General features: G+C 35.1%; 1 protein-coding gene across 2 annotated transcripts in view; it reads right to left on the bottom strand.

Moving 5' to 3' along the window:
* HIF1A (hypoxia inducible factor 1 subunit alpha) overlaps nucleotides 1-13,527 on the bottom strand; it is a 47,689-nt gene extending 34,162 nt beyond the window's left edge. The window contains exon 1 of one of the 2 annotated variants that reach the window (XR_012486504.1): nucleotides 13,138-13,513. Coding sequence is in view for 1 of the 2 variants with exons in the window: in XM_074290307.1 (XP_074146408.1) it covers nucleotides 13,138-13,172 (35 nt within the window). In the remaining variant the exon portion in view is untranslated. Of the gene's footprint in view, nucleotides 1-13,137 lie in introns of both variants that reach the window. The other variant, XM_074290307.1, reaches the window with a different exon arrangement.
* Nucleotides 13,528-14,964: the final 1,437 nt, after the last annotated feature.

Below are 14,964 nucleotides of genomic sequence, written 5' to 3'. Positions count from 1 at the left end.
AGACTAATGGCAGTATAACTGGAAATGGCTGCTTTTCATGGACTGGATCTTCATTTTTTAATTTATTTTGAAATTTTTATCTTGAAAATCCCGTGATTGTTCACATTAAAATTGTGATAAACCTTACTAATGAATCTCCTAAATTCAAGTCTGTGATCCAGTTTTTAATCATGTTTATGTGTTGGCCTATTCACAGTAGAATATATATATATATTTTTTTAATTACAAATATTTGTAGTAGATCCTTGTCTGCAAAAGATGGAAGTTAACACTTTTCAATGCTTCTTGGTCACACAGGTTTGTATTAGTTTTAAGTTTCCACTGTTGTATGTGGATGACTGGCTGGTGCACACATAGGGAAATTTAGACACAAGTTTTCATGATTTTTTTGGTATATTAATGAAGTTTTCTTTTTTTTTTTTTTTTTTTTAGTTAAAGACTGAACCAAATTCCTCAGTGTTTGTGTTTTGAAACTAAATTTTACTTTTAATATGTCTACATGTGGCTGTAAATAGCTCTGAGTTAAGTCTGAATCTCATGCCACATCTACTGATGATATATATAGGATATATACTGGGGTCATCAATAACTCTGAATGAAAGACTATATACTAGAACATTGGACTGAATCTAATATGTTTAAAAGGGATAAATGCCAAGTTTTATAGTTGAGCTCAAAAAAATGTTCCTGATAGAAAGAATATGAATAGAATAACAAATTTTAAAAGATCTGCAAATCATCAGTATGACAGGCAACCTAGAAAGCAAATATGGCTGTAGGCTATAAAATGCAATGTGTACTGGACTATGCAGGAAGTGATGGTCCCAAATACTCTGTGCCCTGGCTAGTCTGTATTCAGAATACTATGTTTGGTTCTAAGCAACCACATTTTAAAAATACTGGCACATGGAATGTTGGAGGGGATGTGGGAAAACAGGGACACTGATACATTGTTGGTGGAATTGTGAATACATCCAGCCATTCTGGAGAATGATTTGGAACTATGCTCAAAAAGTTATCAAACTGTGCATACCCTTTGATTCAGCAGTGTTAGTACTGGGCTTATATCCCAAAGAGATTTTAAAGAAGGGAATGGGACCTGTATGTGCAAGAATGTTTGTGGCAGCCCTCTTTGTAGTGGCCAGAAACTGGAAACTGAGTGGATGCCCATCAATTGGAGAATGGCTGAATAAATTGTGGTATATGAATATTATGGAATATTATTGTTCTATAAGAAATGACCAACAGGATGATTTCAGAAAGGCCTGGAGAGACTTACATGAACTGATGCTGAGTGACATGAGCAGGACCAGGAGATCAACAACAATGATGATCAATTCTGATGGACATGGCTATCTTCAACAATGAGATGAACCAAATCAATCCCAATAGAGCAGTAATGAACTGAACCAGTTACACCCAGCAAAAGAACTCTGGGAAATGACTATGAACCACTACATAGAATTCCCAATACCCCTATTTTTGTCCACCTGCATTTTTGATTTCCTCCACAGGCTAATTATACACTATTTCAAAGTCTAATTCTTTTTGTACAGCAAAATAGCTGTTTGGACATATATACTTTAACACATGTAACATGTATTGGTCAACCTGCCATCTAGGGGAGGGGAGTGGGGGGAAGGAGGGGAAAAATTGGAACAAAAGGCTTGGCAATTGTCAGTGCTGTAAAATTACCCATGCATATATCTTATAAATAAAAAGCTATAATAATAATTAAAAAGAAAAAAGAATTCTGGCACATGGTGGAGGTATGACACAGACAGTAAAAGAGCTTTGAGATTGTACCATACAAAAACTAATAAAACATGACAGTTTTAAGTATTAAGTAAAATAATAGGATTGAACTTCTGCTCAGCTTCAGAGTTTAAAGTAAAGAAAACTTTAATAAAAATTAGGACTCCAAAAGGATAATGACTTACTTGTTTATACAACTATTTCTCCCTAGTGTTCTTTATGCAAAGGAGGATGGATAACCATTTATTAGATATGTGAAAGAGAATTTTTGTTAAAAGATATGTCTTGGAATACATAACTTGGAAGTCTATTTCAACATAGGTTCAGAGAACAAAATTATCAACAATTGCTTAAAATAAAATAAATCTCAAGGTTAAGCTATATAAGTCCATTTTGTTTCAGAATTTTAAAAATCTAATTTTCTCCAATGGCATTCACTAGACACAGAAAATTTTACAGCTGGAAAAGAACCTGAATATCCAATTTAACCCCCTACCCCCTACTTTTATGGATGGACCCAATGAGGAAAACTAGTTTATTCAAAGTCATACAAATAGTTAATAATAGAACTAATACTATAACACTTCAGGCTTCCCAGTTTAATGCTTTTATTCCAAAAAATAAGTTGTTGTTGTTTTTTTTGTTTGTTTGTTTTTGTTTTTTTTTAAATCTTCAATAATGGACAGAATTCTTTAAAAAAAAAAAACTAGCCCCAGAGGTTTAAACAAGTTCTTAATTGCATGATCTCTTCAGGAGTTTGATCAATCAGGAAAAAAAAATGTTATCATTTTTAAAAATAGATAGATAACCTTGCATTTCAAAAACCTCAACCTGCTTTATCAATTTTACAAAACTGAGATTGTGTATATTAGGTGCTAGTAGAAAGGCAGGGGAACACTAGTCTATGCCATTTATGAAGCAAACACAGAAATAAATTTTATTCACTGGGAAATGAATGTAAACTGTTATTTTTACCTTCTGAATCCAATTCTTCCTGTGCAACAAAAAATTCGGTTCTACACACATATATTGTATCTAGAATATACTGTAATATATTTAACATATATAAGACTGCTTGCCATCTGGGGGAGGGGGTTGGGGGAGGAAGGGAAAAAATCTGAATAGAAGTAAGTGCAAGGGATAATGTTGTAAAAAATTACCCATGCATATGTACTGTCAAAAAATGTTATAATTATAAAATAAAATAAAAAATTAAAAAAAAAAAGGTAAAAAAAAAAAGAAAAGAAAAAAAAGAAATAAATTTTATTGAGATTGAAAATGTGTAATCTCATATTTTTAATGGATAATTCAAAACAAATTAGGTAATTGTTCAAACATACTTTGATAGATAATGAGGTCTTATAGATGCTATCTGCAGATGACATAGCTCACCACTTCAAGTTCCAAAAGACTGTGAGGCCTCCAAAATAAAATTGAGTAATTCAGAACTATCTAACTACCTACATATGGGAGGGAAAAGTGGTTGAAGAATGTCTACTGTCCAAAAGATCACACACAAAGCTGGAAGGTCATTACACTGAGATAAGACACTACTGACAGACAGATGAGATGTGTCTAGAATTGAATAGGAGGCAGAAATTTACTTGGGAAATTACGCAATGATTTTAACAACCTCAAGCTTACCCATAAAGCAAATGTCCACCATTAGCACTTTTTTTTTCTTCTGGTGATGCTAAATGAATTAATTAAATCAATCAACCAATTAAAAAATTTGACTTAATTAAATGAATTAAAAAGCTACAGTGGACATCAGTAGGATGCTATATATTTATTTAAATTCAATTTTATTTTATTTTCAGTTCAAAATTCTCTCCTCTCACCCATTGAAAAAGAAAAACAAAACCTATTAAAATATATGATTAAGAAAAACAAAACCTATTAAAAATATATGATCAAGAAAAACAAATTCTTTCATTAAGCATGTCCAAAAGAAGGGAAAAAAAAAAAAAAAAAGCTTATCTGCACTTTTGAGTCCATCACCTCTCTACCTGGGGTGGAAACCATGTTTCATCATCAGTTTTCTGAACAGTTAGTTAGTTTCCATTGTGCTCATCTGAGTTCCCAAATTTTTCAAAAGTACTTGTCCTTATGATGTTTTGTTACGTAATTTTTTCTCTTGGTTCTACTCACTTCACTTTGCATCAATTCACATAAGTATAACCATATTTCTCCAAAATCATGGTTTTCATTATTTCTTAAAGTACAATAGTATTCCATCATTCAACCTCCACTCCATAAAGAACTCCCTCTACCCTCACTCCATAATTTGTTTGGTTATTCCCTGATACACAACTTCTCATTTTCTAATTCCTTGCCGTCATGAAAAAGCTGCTATAAATAATTTTTGTCTATGGGTCCTTTCCCTTCTCTCTGATCTCTTTTGAGTTATAGGTGGATTTTAATGGGTCATAAGGGTATGGAAAAATTAACAACTTTTGGGGCAGTCCCAAAATGGCTGGACAAATACAAAGCTCCACAATGCATTAATATCCCTCTTTTCCCACAACTCCTCTAACATTTGTCATTTTCCTTTTGTATCATTTTGCCAATCTGTTGGGTATTAATAAGGGTATCTCAAAGATGTTTGTATCTTTCTAATTATAATGATTTGCAACATGTTTTCGTGTGGCTGAAGATAAATTAAGATATCCTCTGAAAACTTCCTACTCATATGAGGGGATGGATCCTATTTTTATAAATTTGACTCAGTTCTCTATATTGCTTAGAAATGAGAACTTTATCAGAGAAACCTGCTGCAGAGATTTTTTTTTAGAATGTTACATATTATTAATGAAAATTGTAGAAAAGTGTCATAAGAGATAACATCAAAGAAATATATGACCAAATAAAGGAAATAGGCTAGTCATGTAGCAAGAATAAAGAATAACCAATAATCAAGTCTTCTAACATTCTTAGTGATTTGCATAATGTCAAGAGAGCTAGAGAAAGCACTTTGGGTAGACTTAATGAATAAAATTTCTAGGAAGATGGACAAAAATCACACAGAATGAGAAAAGTATAAAGAGGTTGCTATTGACATAACATTGACATAATTAAGAGGGAGCACACACACCAATGAGGCTAGAGATAACTGAAAAGCTTATTTCAAAGAAATAGCACTTAAGAATAGTACAGGAAATGGTCCTTAAGATAACTTTGTGAACCATCCCCATAATAAGCATTTAATAAATGCTAGTTGGTTGACTGACTGGATGAGCCCAGGTATACACTAAGGAAATCTGTGATGGAGGTGACATGATCTTAAAAATTCTGATAGCCTATTTTTTTTTTAAAGATCTGTGAACAGGAAGATAACAAATGATTAGGAAAAAACTCATGGACAATATTAATATCAAGAAAATGAAACTATCAAACTATATGCCTATTTTCTAACTTTCATAATTATAATATCTTCATGAGAAGATGTTTTGAAGGTATATTTGACAAATTGTGGGAAAAAAAACAACTTTTCACTTATGATTCTTTAAGGGAGCATATCTTCACAACCAGAAAACTGACATGTTTTCATTGCATGTAAGTCATTAAAAAAATATCAAAAAACTGACCCTTTTGATTTAAGGGCAACTTCAAAAAATTCTTCAAACAAGAATCTAAGTCTTGTATCTCTAGATCTTTCAACCCAGTAAAAAGATAAAACATTTTTCAAAAGTTCATAACTTTATTATGTATTTTAAAGGGCATTAAAACAGGTTGTTATTAACTGGGCATATCTGGGAAGATTTCATGTTAGAGATCAACATCTAAATTTGGCTTTAAAATTTGCAAAGCAATTCAACAGGGTAAGAGGGAATGTAAAAACACTGAGGCATAGCAACACAGAAGAGGATAGGGTGTAGTCCGGAGTCAGGGATTAATGCAGTTTGGCCATCAGTAACATGAGATAAGTCTAGAAGGATAGGATCACACCAGACTGTGGAAAGCTCTAAATGACAACGATTTTACTAGATAGGCAAGGGAGAAACACTGTTGGTGGTGTTGTTGTTGTTTTTTAAAAGCATAAGAAACATTTTTCTATCAGCTATATGAATGAAAACTTGAATCTATTCAAATAATTTGGGGGTGATCCAGATAAGTTGCTACTTGTTCAATACTGATTAATGAAAAAGGGAGTCATAAAAACAAGTTATCTGCTAAATCATACATTATAGTATGAGGGATAGATATCTTAGGCTGACAGAAAATTTAAGAAATTACTTAGTCAAATTCCCTGATCTTTCATTGGAGAAAAAAAAGAGAGCTAGAAAGGTTAAGGACCTTTGCCTAAGGTTACAAAGATATTAAGCAGCAAAACAATTCAAATAAGGATTTGAATAACACAGGGTCCAAAAGAAAAGATTCCTAAAAGAGACATGCATGTAAGAAAATGCCCATTGCTTGGAACTATGGCCAAAAAGTTATCAAACTGTGCATACCCTTTGACCCAGCATTGCTGCTATTGGGCTTATATCCCAAAGAAATACTAAAGAGCAGAAAGGGACGTGTATGTGCCAAAATGTTTGTGGCAGCTCTTTTTGTTGTAGCTAGAAACTGGAAGATGAATGGATGTCCATCAATTGGAGAATGGTTGGGTAAATTATGGTATATGAAGGTTATGGAATATTATTGCTCTGTAAGAAATGACCAGCAGAAGGAATAGAGAGAGACTTAGAGAGACTTACATCAACTGATGCTGAGTGAAATGAATAGAACCAGAAGATCACCTGTACATTTCAATGCTGTATGAAGATGTATTCTGATGGAAGTGGATATCTTCAACATAAAGAAGATCCGACTCACTTCCAGTTGATCAATGATGGACAGAAATAACTACACCCAGAGAAGGAACACTGGGAAGTGAATGTAAATTGTTAGCACTACTGTCTATCTACCCAGGTTACTTATACCTCCGGAATCTAATACTTAATGTGCAACAAGAAAATGGTATTTACACACATATATTGTATCTAGGTTATATTGTAACACATGTAAAATGTATGGGATTGCCTGTCATGGGGGGGGGATAATTTGGAAAAATTAATACAAGGGATAATATTATTTAAAAAATTACTCATGCATATATACTGTGGAAAAAAATTCTAAATATAATAATAAAAAAGAAAATGCACATTGCTTTTCACAATCCTAAATGTTCCCCCAAAATTTTCCTCCCTGCATTCACTGTACTTCTTCAAATACAATAATTTTTGAAGAATCTAACTTGAGGATAATCCCAGAAAAATGGAAAACTACATGATGGGTGCAAGAAGGCTATGGTTTATATTCAATGATATCAAAATGACTTGAGTAAGGTTAATCCACAATCTAAGAATAACTCAACCAAGCCCCTCCCCAAAAAACCCACACAAAGGGTAATAAAAAATATATTTACAAGTTACTATCTGAACTGAAAAAGAGATACCAAAGAACCAATGAAATAATCTCTATCAAATTTACCATCAAGTATTTATTAATCACTATCTTTCTATCTAAACCTTTCCTTCTTCCAACTTCCCTAATACTCTGGAGGATACCAATGTATTCCTAGTAATTCAAGAGTGCAACCTAGAAATATCTCTGACTTTTCATTCTTTCTCATTCTCCCACACTAAATCAGTTCCAAGTGCTCTCTGAAGCTTTGACCACTCTGGTGCAGGTACTCATTACATGTCTGGACTACTACAGTAATCTGCTAGTTGGTCTTTTATCTTGAGTCTCCCTAGCTATGCCAGTTCACTCTGAATTGTCAAATCAATAATCCAAAAGTTTAAATCTGCCCATATCATACTTCTCCAGTCCACACCATTCAATCAACTCCAGAGGGAATCCCTATTGCTTCCAGGATATATAAAATCTTCTGTAGCTTTAAAAACCCTCCAAAACCTGTCCCTTTTTATCTTTCCAATCTTCTCACTCCTTCAATCCCCTCAGCATACTCAACAATCCAGTGACCTTGTTCCTTACACCGGACATATTATCTACTGACTCTAGGCACTTTTATTTGCTGTTACCCCAGCCTGGAACTCTTCCTCCCCCTTATTTCCACCTTTTATGTTCCCTGGCTTCATATCAAGTCTCAACTAAAGTCCCAGAAGCAATTCTTGACTCCCCAAATACCTTCCTCCCTATTGATTTTCTTCAATTTACCTTTCTATATCTTGTTTGCATATTGCCTCTCCGACCAGACTTTAAAGTTCTCAAAAGCAGAGCAGTTTTTGTCTTTTTTGTCTTTTTTTTTTTTTGGGGGGGGGGTATCCTTAGTGCTAAGGAGAATACTTAGCACAAAGTAAGCACTTTATAAATGCTTGCTGCCTGACTACTACATATCAAGTAATGTGCTTGTGCTGGGGAAATTGGAGCAAAAAATAATTTTTATAAATTTTACTTTGAAGGAGCTTATTTATGTTCAGTGATCAACATAGTGTTTCCTTAGTTTTTACTGTCACATTCAAATACCAGATTAATTTATCATTATATATACTTAGCATAAAATAATTCTTTCACAGTGCAGTCCTTTGAGAACTGTTAACTTCAAAAAAACCTTTAAAGTCAACTCTTAGGTCTAAAAGTTGGAGGAATTAAATGACCTTTATTCAAAATGACAATTATCTTTAAAATAAACTCAAAGAGAATCAATATGCTCAGGATATTAAGAAACATTTGAAGGACAATCTTAATCTGTTGGAAACAAAAGTAAAAAGAAAAAAAGAATTGTGGCAGATTTATCTCCGAAGAAGTATTTTTCTGTAGATTAACCCCCAAAGTAAGATCAATAATGAAGATGTAAAAATCATATCTTTCAGATGATACCAGTAAATATGAATCACTCAAATTCTCTAGTCATCATCTCCTTCTCCAACCTTGGTAGAAATTTTACAATTTACCTTTTAAATTGTGAGGTGATAAGCATGGAAAGGCTACACAAAGATGGTGATATATTAACTAAATGTTACTAAGAACTGACTCTGAAAAGTGAAGATGTACATGGTATGGAGACTATAAAAAAAGCAAGAAGATGTGTGATAATTCTGAGTTTGAGAATTCCAGTTTACATGGCTGGAATGTAGAAAGTATAGAGTAGACTGGGTCCAGATTGTGGAAGGCTTTAAATTCTAGGGAAGAGAATGCTTTAATATCAAGGATAATTTTTTTTTCAAACAGTTATGCCTGTGTCTTTCTATTGAGAGTAATCTGACTCATGAAGTCTGACTTTAACCAGATTAAAACCAGACTGAGCTAGTTTCCCATCTTTAGTTAGTTCTTAAAGTCAGATAAAGTACTTCTGAATTTTATGCCAAATATACAAATTTCATTGCTCTCATGCTGTTTTAAATTCTGTGATCTTTAAGAACAGATGTTTCTCCAAGGAAATGTGCAATAGTTAGAAGTATTAAAGAGTACACTTAATACTGTCACATATTATTGCTGTGAAAGCCTCATTAATCTTTACAAAATATGTTCAAAAAGGCCTGGCAGCTGAAAAGGTTGTAGATTTCTCTTAAGTGCTTGTAGACTTGCTAAAGTTAGAATAGTAAAACACTAGTAAAACCATTGCTATTACAGCATTGTCATGTGCAAGACAATATAAAGACAAGAGTACTAAAGATTGGTAAAAGGCCATTTTTACTAGTAAAACTCATTGTCTATACCAAGACTGTTTTCAGAAGAAATCCAGGTGAACCTGTGAGATCTGGGCATCTTCATCAGACTGTAAAATATCTACTCTGAAAGTTTTTAGAGCTTTTTACTTCCAATCTGGAGATACTGGTAGACTCTTGATAAATATGTTGCTATTCTGCATTATTCTATAATTACAGAAATTATCAAATGAAATTGAACACTATACTAACTACACTACAATACAATTTCTTACCACGTCACAAAAAAATTAAAAAATTTGTCCAAGAAATGGAAATAAATATGCTTCAATGGTCTTGAAACTTGACTAATTTAAATTTCAATGAAAACCTATGGCTATAATCTGAATATTTATCAAATGGGTAATTGGTTAATATGGTTAATATCTAGTGTGCTTTCATGATGAAGAATTAAAGAATGTCAAAATCTTGTAAAAATTAATGCCAAATCCTATAAAACAAGTAAAAGACTAAAGAAAAAGGATATGTTGCAAGTGCTAAAAGTTTTTAAAAGATATAAAAAGTTGTGAGGTTTATTGTTATCATTCAATTAAGCACACCACTTGATATGCAGAGAGAACTGACCACATTTAGCAAAGATTTTTATATTTCACCTATTCTGAAACTTTGGTGAAATTAAAATACTTTAAAAAGTTAAATTGTCCAAGACTGGGATTTGAATCCAGGTTCTATGATGTTTTAATTATTCTAGAACAAATATCAGGAAATTTGCTCTTAACTAGTGGTTTTTCTCTCCAAACTATTTTGTATACATTTTGTATATATTACACAAATACTTTTAAAAATGCTACTCCTTTATTAAAATGTAAGCTCTTCAAGGGCAAGGGCTTTTTTACTTGTTTTTGTATTCCCAGGGCTTAGCATAATAGCTCAATCATAATAAGAACCAAAAAGCCAATTATTTGTCCAGAAAAAAAAAGACCCAGTCTCAAAGAAGCTAGATACTAGTGCATACCATACTACTATTCAAAACTAACAATTAATGAATGCATTAGTAGAAAAATATAAAAAGGATTGATTCTGTTCTTTTTCGAGTTCCCAGGATAGTTTTGAATTTTACTTTTTTTGAGCTCTGATGATGCTGAATAAAATTCAGAGACTAAAAGTATTCATAAGGACCTCTAAGGAAATTATAGCAAGCTGTTAGGGCTGACAGTAAACTCAAGTATATAGAGATATATTAAAACTTTCCATTTCCAATGAAGAACAAGATATGGATTTAAAATTGCAAAACTAAAGGAATTTGTTTCAAGATAAGTTAACTATCTTAGGAGAAGCAAAAAGGATGACTCTCTTTAGCAGCTGAAATTTAATAAACTCTTTCTCAAAATGTTTTTAAATTTATAAAATAAAATACATGCTTTACAAAGGAAACTGATGGTTAGTGAAAATAAATGATTTCTTCCCTCTGCCTCATGCAAGTTTACAGGCTCACTGAAATGTATCCACAGACCCAGTCCAGATTAAGAAAGCTTCTCCTAGAAGAACATTATGGACTTTCCCATCCACAAAGATATTCATGAGCCTGGCCATACTACTTTAGAAAGGCTGGATGTGGTAATTTGCCTAAGTCAGAGAACAAGGCATGTTAACTTCTTAAGAAAGATTTTTTTACTATTATTATTCTCTATATATTCTCTAACTAGCCTAGTTATATTTAACAATTGTGTATGTTAAAAGAGCAGCACAAAACTTAGAATTGAGGAAGTTAATAATAATCTTCCAAGTTTGTTATATTTTGTATAATTGGATTCATTTTATTCCTAATACAAATACAGAACGTTCAAGTATCTCAACATGTAAAAATTACTAGCTTTCATAAAGGAACCTCTACATTGAACAATTTTTTTTTAGTTCCTACTACAAGAAAGACACTTTTACTAGGCCCTGAGTATACAAAGGCAAAAAAAAATTTTTAAATTAAGTCATAACAATCCCTGCTCAAGAAAGTGGACCCACACACAATTCTTTCCATAATGTTACTATTGAAAACAGAAGTGAAATGGAGTGTAATATTATTTGCAAAAGGGAACTAAGTGTACATAACTTTGCTTAATGCATCTTTCACTTACAAAATTAATGCAAACTACATTCAGAATATCAAGTTATACTCTAGCCTGGGTTGTACAATCCATTTCAGGTAAAAGTTTTATAATTATTTCTATGATTATTTCTGTTCATTCCTGCCAACTTCTATAAGAGCTTCTATGTTGATCTCTTAAAGAAAGGCTGATAGACCTACAGCTGGAAAGAATATATTAGAAGCTGAAATATGCTTTTTTGAATTAACTTTTTTGTATTGTAAAAATTTTGAATTATTTTATCTACATGTTATTTACCTTCCTCAAAAAGTTTCTATTCCAAATGAGTCAGGAAAACACCTCCAAAAAAAGATAATATAAAACAAATATATAGTTTTCAGATAGAGATTAGAAAGGTTTATCGTGAAATAAAGACCGGCTTACCAAAACAGAGAGCAAGCATAATTTCAGTATTTTACAAAAGTTTCCTGCTGGAATCCACACATCAACACAGACAAAAATTTCTTTACCTAAGAAAATAACATGTTGGAGCTAATGTGCCTGATTTTAAAATTATTCCAAATCCTTAAACATTTGCATTTTAAAAATTCTTTGGTTCGCATTAAAGCACATAATGTTTCCCACCCTTTCAAGAAGTTACATGAAAATAGTTATTCCTTTTGACATTTTTATTAAAGATTTTTATACAACTTACACAACTACAGCCCCGCGGGAAAATGGGGAAAACCAAGAATTCTCAGGGCTTACGGGACTTTTGTTTTGTTTCTCACTTTGGTCGCTTCACACGTTTAATTTTGCATCACATTTCCCTTAAGATATTTGCCAAGGAGGCAAATGTTACACCTAGATTCTCCTTTCGCATTGGATAACAATACAAAAGAGCAATTGTGGGTGTTTTCTGTAATGCTGCTAAAGTCTCACTTCCAACTAAACACACAGCGCTTAATAAATGCCAGCGGAGCACTACCGATCTGACAGAAAAAACAAATAAATAATGCTGAGAAAACGAACTAAGAAGTTGGGGTGCTAAAAAAAAAATAACAAAACCATTGCAATTCGCTCCTTCACTCATGGCCTGGCAAGATACAATCACGATCCCTTTAGAACACTGACACCAAAACTAGCACGGCGGTGCAAAATCTAAGGGGAAGGCCCGGGAGAAAATTACGGGGTTCGGCCAGATCTAACTGCAGCCCCTTCCCCCAAAGGGAATCTTCCACAGAACCGAGCTAGAGGAAGGTGGGAAAGAGTCCGGGGTGGGAGGGTGGAAGAGAGAGAGAGAGCAGAGTATGGTGACCGTAAGCAGCTTTATTTTCCAAGGCTGGATTTTCAGGCGGGGGTCGCCAGGAAAGGGGGGGGGAAGAGGAGGTAAATGCGCGCGCGCCCGCGCGGTGGCTGCCGGGGGAGGGGACCAGGGGCTAAAACGTCCCGGACTCCCACTTTCAATGGCTCTCCAACCCCCCACACCAAGATGGCGACGTGGACAGTAGGGAGGGGGGAGCCCGGCTGAGGAAGGGGGGGCAGAAAGGAAGAAATGAATACAAGCAGCCCCCTCCTCCCTACACTCACACATCCACATCTTCCTCCTCCTCTTCCTTTTCCTCCTCCCAGCTGCGCGTGGTGGGCTTTAGGGGCGCCAGGCAGCTAGATCTCCCTTTACTTACTTTTTCTTGTCGTTCGCACCCTCGCCGCCCTCCATAGCTAAGCGCCCCTGCCACCAGGCGCTTCCTCCGCTGGGTCCGCTCCGGTTTAAGCTCCGGCTCCTCACACACGAGGCAAAAAGAGAATGAAAGGAGATGGAGAGGTAATTCTGAGGCGGCGGTTAAAGAGGCGAAGGACACACGCGGTCCCCAACTCCACCACTACCACCTTCTCCCTCCAAAAATAAAGAACCCAAAGCGATCCGGAGGAAGGGAGAGTTCACAAAATCCTAGGCGTATGAATCTGGCTTTCTCTGTCTTCAATTTCTGTCACCGAGGCCTGGCCAGGCGCGTACCAGCGCCGATCCTCTGCTTCCCTCCTTTCCACAGGGGCTGCACTGAAATTCGGGAGGCGGAGGCTGAGGGAGGACCGGAGGCTGAAGGGGGCGGGGGAAGAGTGGGCGGGGAGCAAGGTCGCGAGCGCGCGCGCGCCAGTAAGGAGGAGAGGGTGAGGGGAAGAGTAAAAAGAAGGAAGAAAAAAAGGGGGGGGAAAGAGGGAAAACACGCAGGCGCAAACTCTCCTCACCTGAGGGGGAGGCCGGTTCCCCAAGCACCAATGGGAAGCTCCCAAGCCGGCCTATCCCCACCCGAGCCCTTCTCGTCCTAGGCCAATCGGCTGGTGGTCAGCTGGGGACACAGCTGAGATGTTCTGTGAGCATTCTCATGCTTGGCTCAGTAGTGCAGCTGTGAGACTGGTGGGAAGAGGAGGGAGGGAGGGAGAAAAAAAAAAAAGCTGGGGTGGCTGTGCTACCCAGCCTCGCGGACAGTTTGTTGTTTCTTCTTTTTTCTTTTTCCCAGCAACAAGAGGCGGGATTTCGCTAGCCCAGGCCACTGAAAGTGATCTCAGGCATCGGCTGCTAGGCCGTCATTGCATTTCCTGTTGCAACATTCTTCCATTCATTATCTTATAGTTCTTGTTCCTTGACCCACGCACCCTTCCTCAAAAGCAGCATTGCAATGTACTATGCTAAGATTCTGATCTTTACCCAAAATTTTTCAGTGGTTTATTACAATTTCCTTTAGCTGTAGACAGTCCTTTTGTTACACGAAATAGTCAATATCATCACCCTATACTTGGCATATAATACAATGGAACTGTATCTTATGCTTATGATCAAGCAATTTGTTACTATATAAAGACCAAAAAACAAAAAACATAAAATAAAACAAGAAAAGAAAAAAATCAACCCACCACACACACACACACTTACGCAAATTTGCCAGGAAAAACAAAATTGCGCTAAGAAGGGATAAAATATTCCTCCTTTTTTATGCATATAAAAACTACTTTATGTAAGGTTTTTTTTTCTGTTTTCATATTAAAAAATGATAAGGAACCTGAATGTTGCAGCAAGGAAGTATTAACTACTGTTGGTTGATATCTTCAATTAACTTTTTTTGTTTGTTTTTTGCCTCCATTAAAGGAGAATTTTAGTTCAGTTATGAGATTATGAGATTGGGCAACGGTCCCTATCTCCCTTCCCTCTGGTTTCAGGCTTAATTGCTTACAATTGGATGCACAGACAGACCAGAAAGTAGAAGTTTGTTCTAATCATTCAACCAAAAAGTATTTCTTAAACACTTTGTATGTGTCCTCATGAATAGGCAGAGTTCCACTAAGCTAAAAATCAACCTGACATTTCTTTAGTTCTTTAGTCTCTAATTCTCATTTGCTAATGTATCTTGACTGCTATCTAGTATGTCAACCACAGTGCTTTAATGGTTAAAAAAGAAAAAGAAAACATACCTAATCAGTGGTGTAGAGGAAAGAAAATTGGGCCTGAAGAACTG

This window comes from Sminthopsis crassicaudata, chromosome 2 (assembly GCF_048593235.1).
Source record: "Sminthopsis crassicaudata isolate SCR6 chromosome 2, ASM4859323v1, whole genome shotgun sequence".
Lineage (NCBI taxonomy): Eukaryota > Metazoa > Chordata > Mammalia > Dasyuromorphia > Dasyuridae > Sminthopsis > Sminthopsis crassicaudata.
The sequence above is the reverse complement of the archived record's forward strand: the minus strand, read 5'-3'. Positions and strand labels throughout refer to the sequence as shown.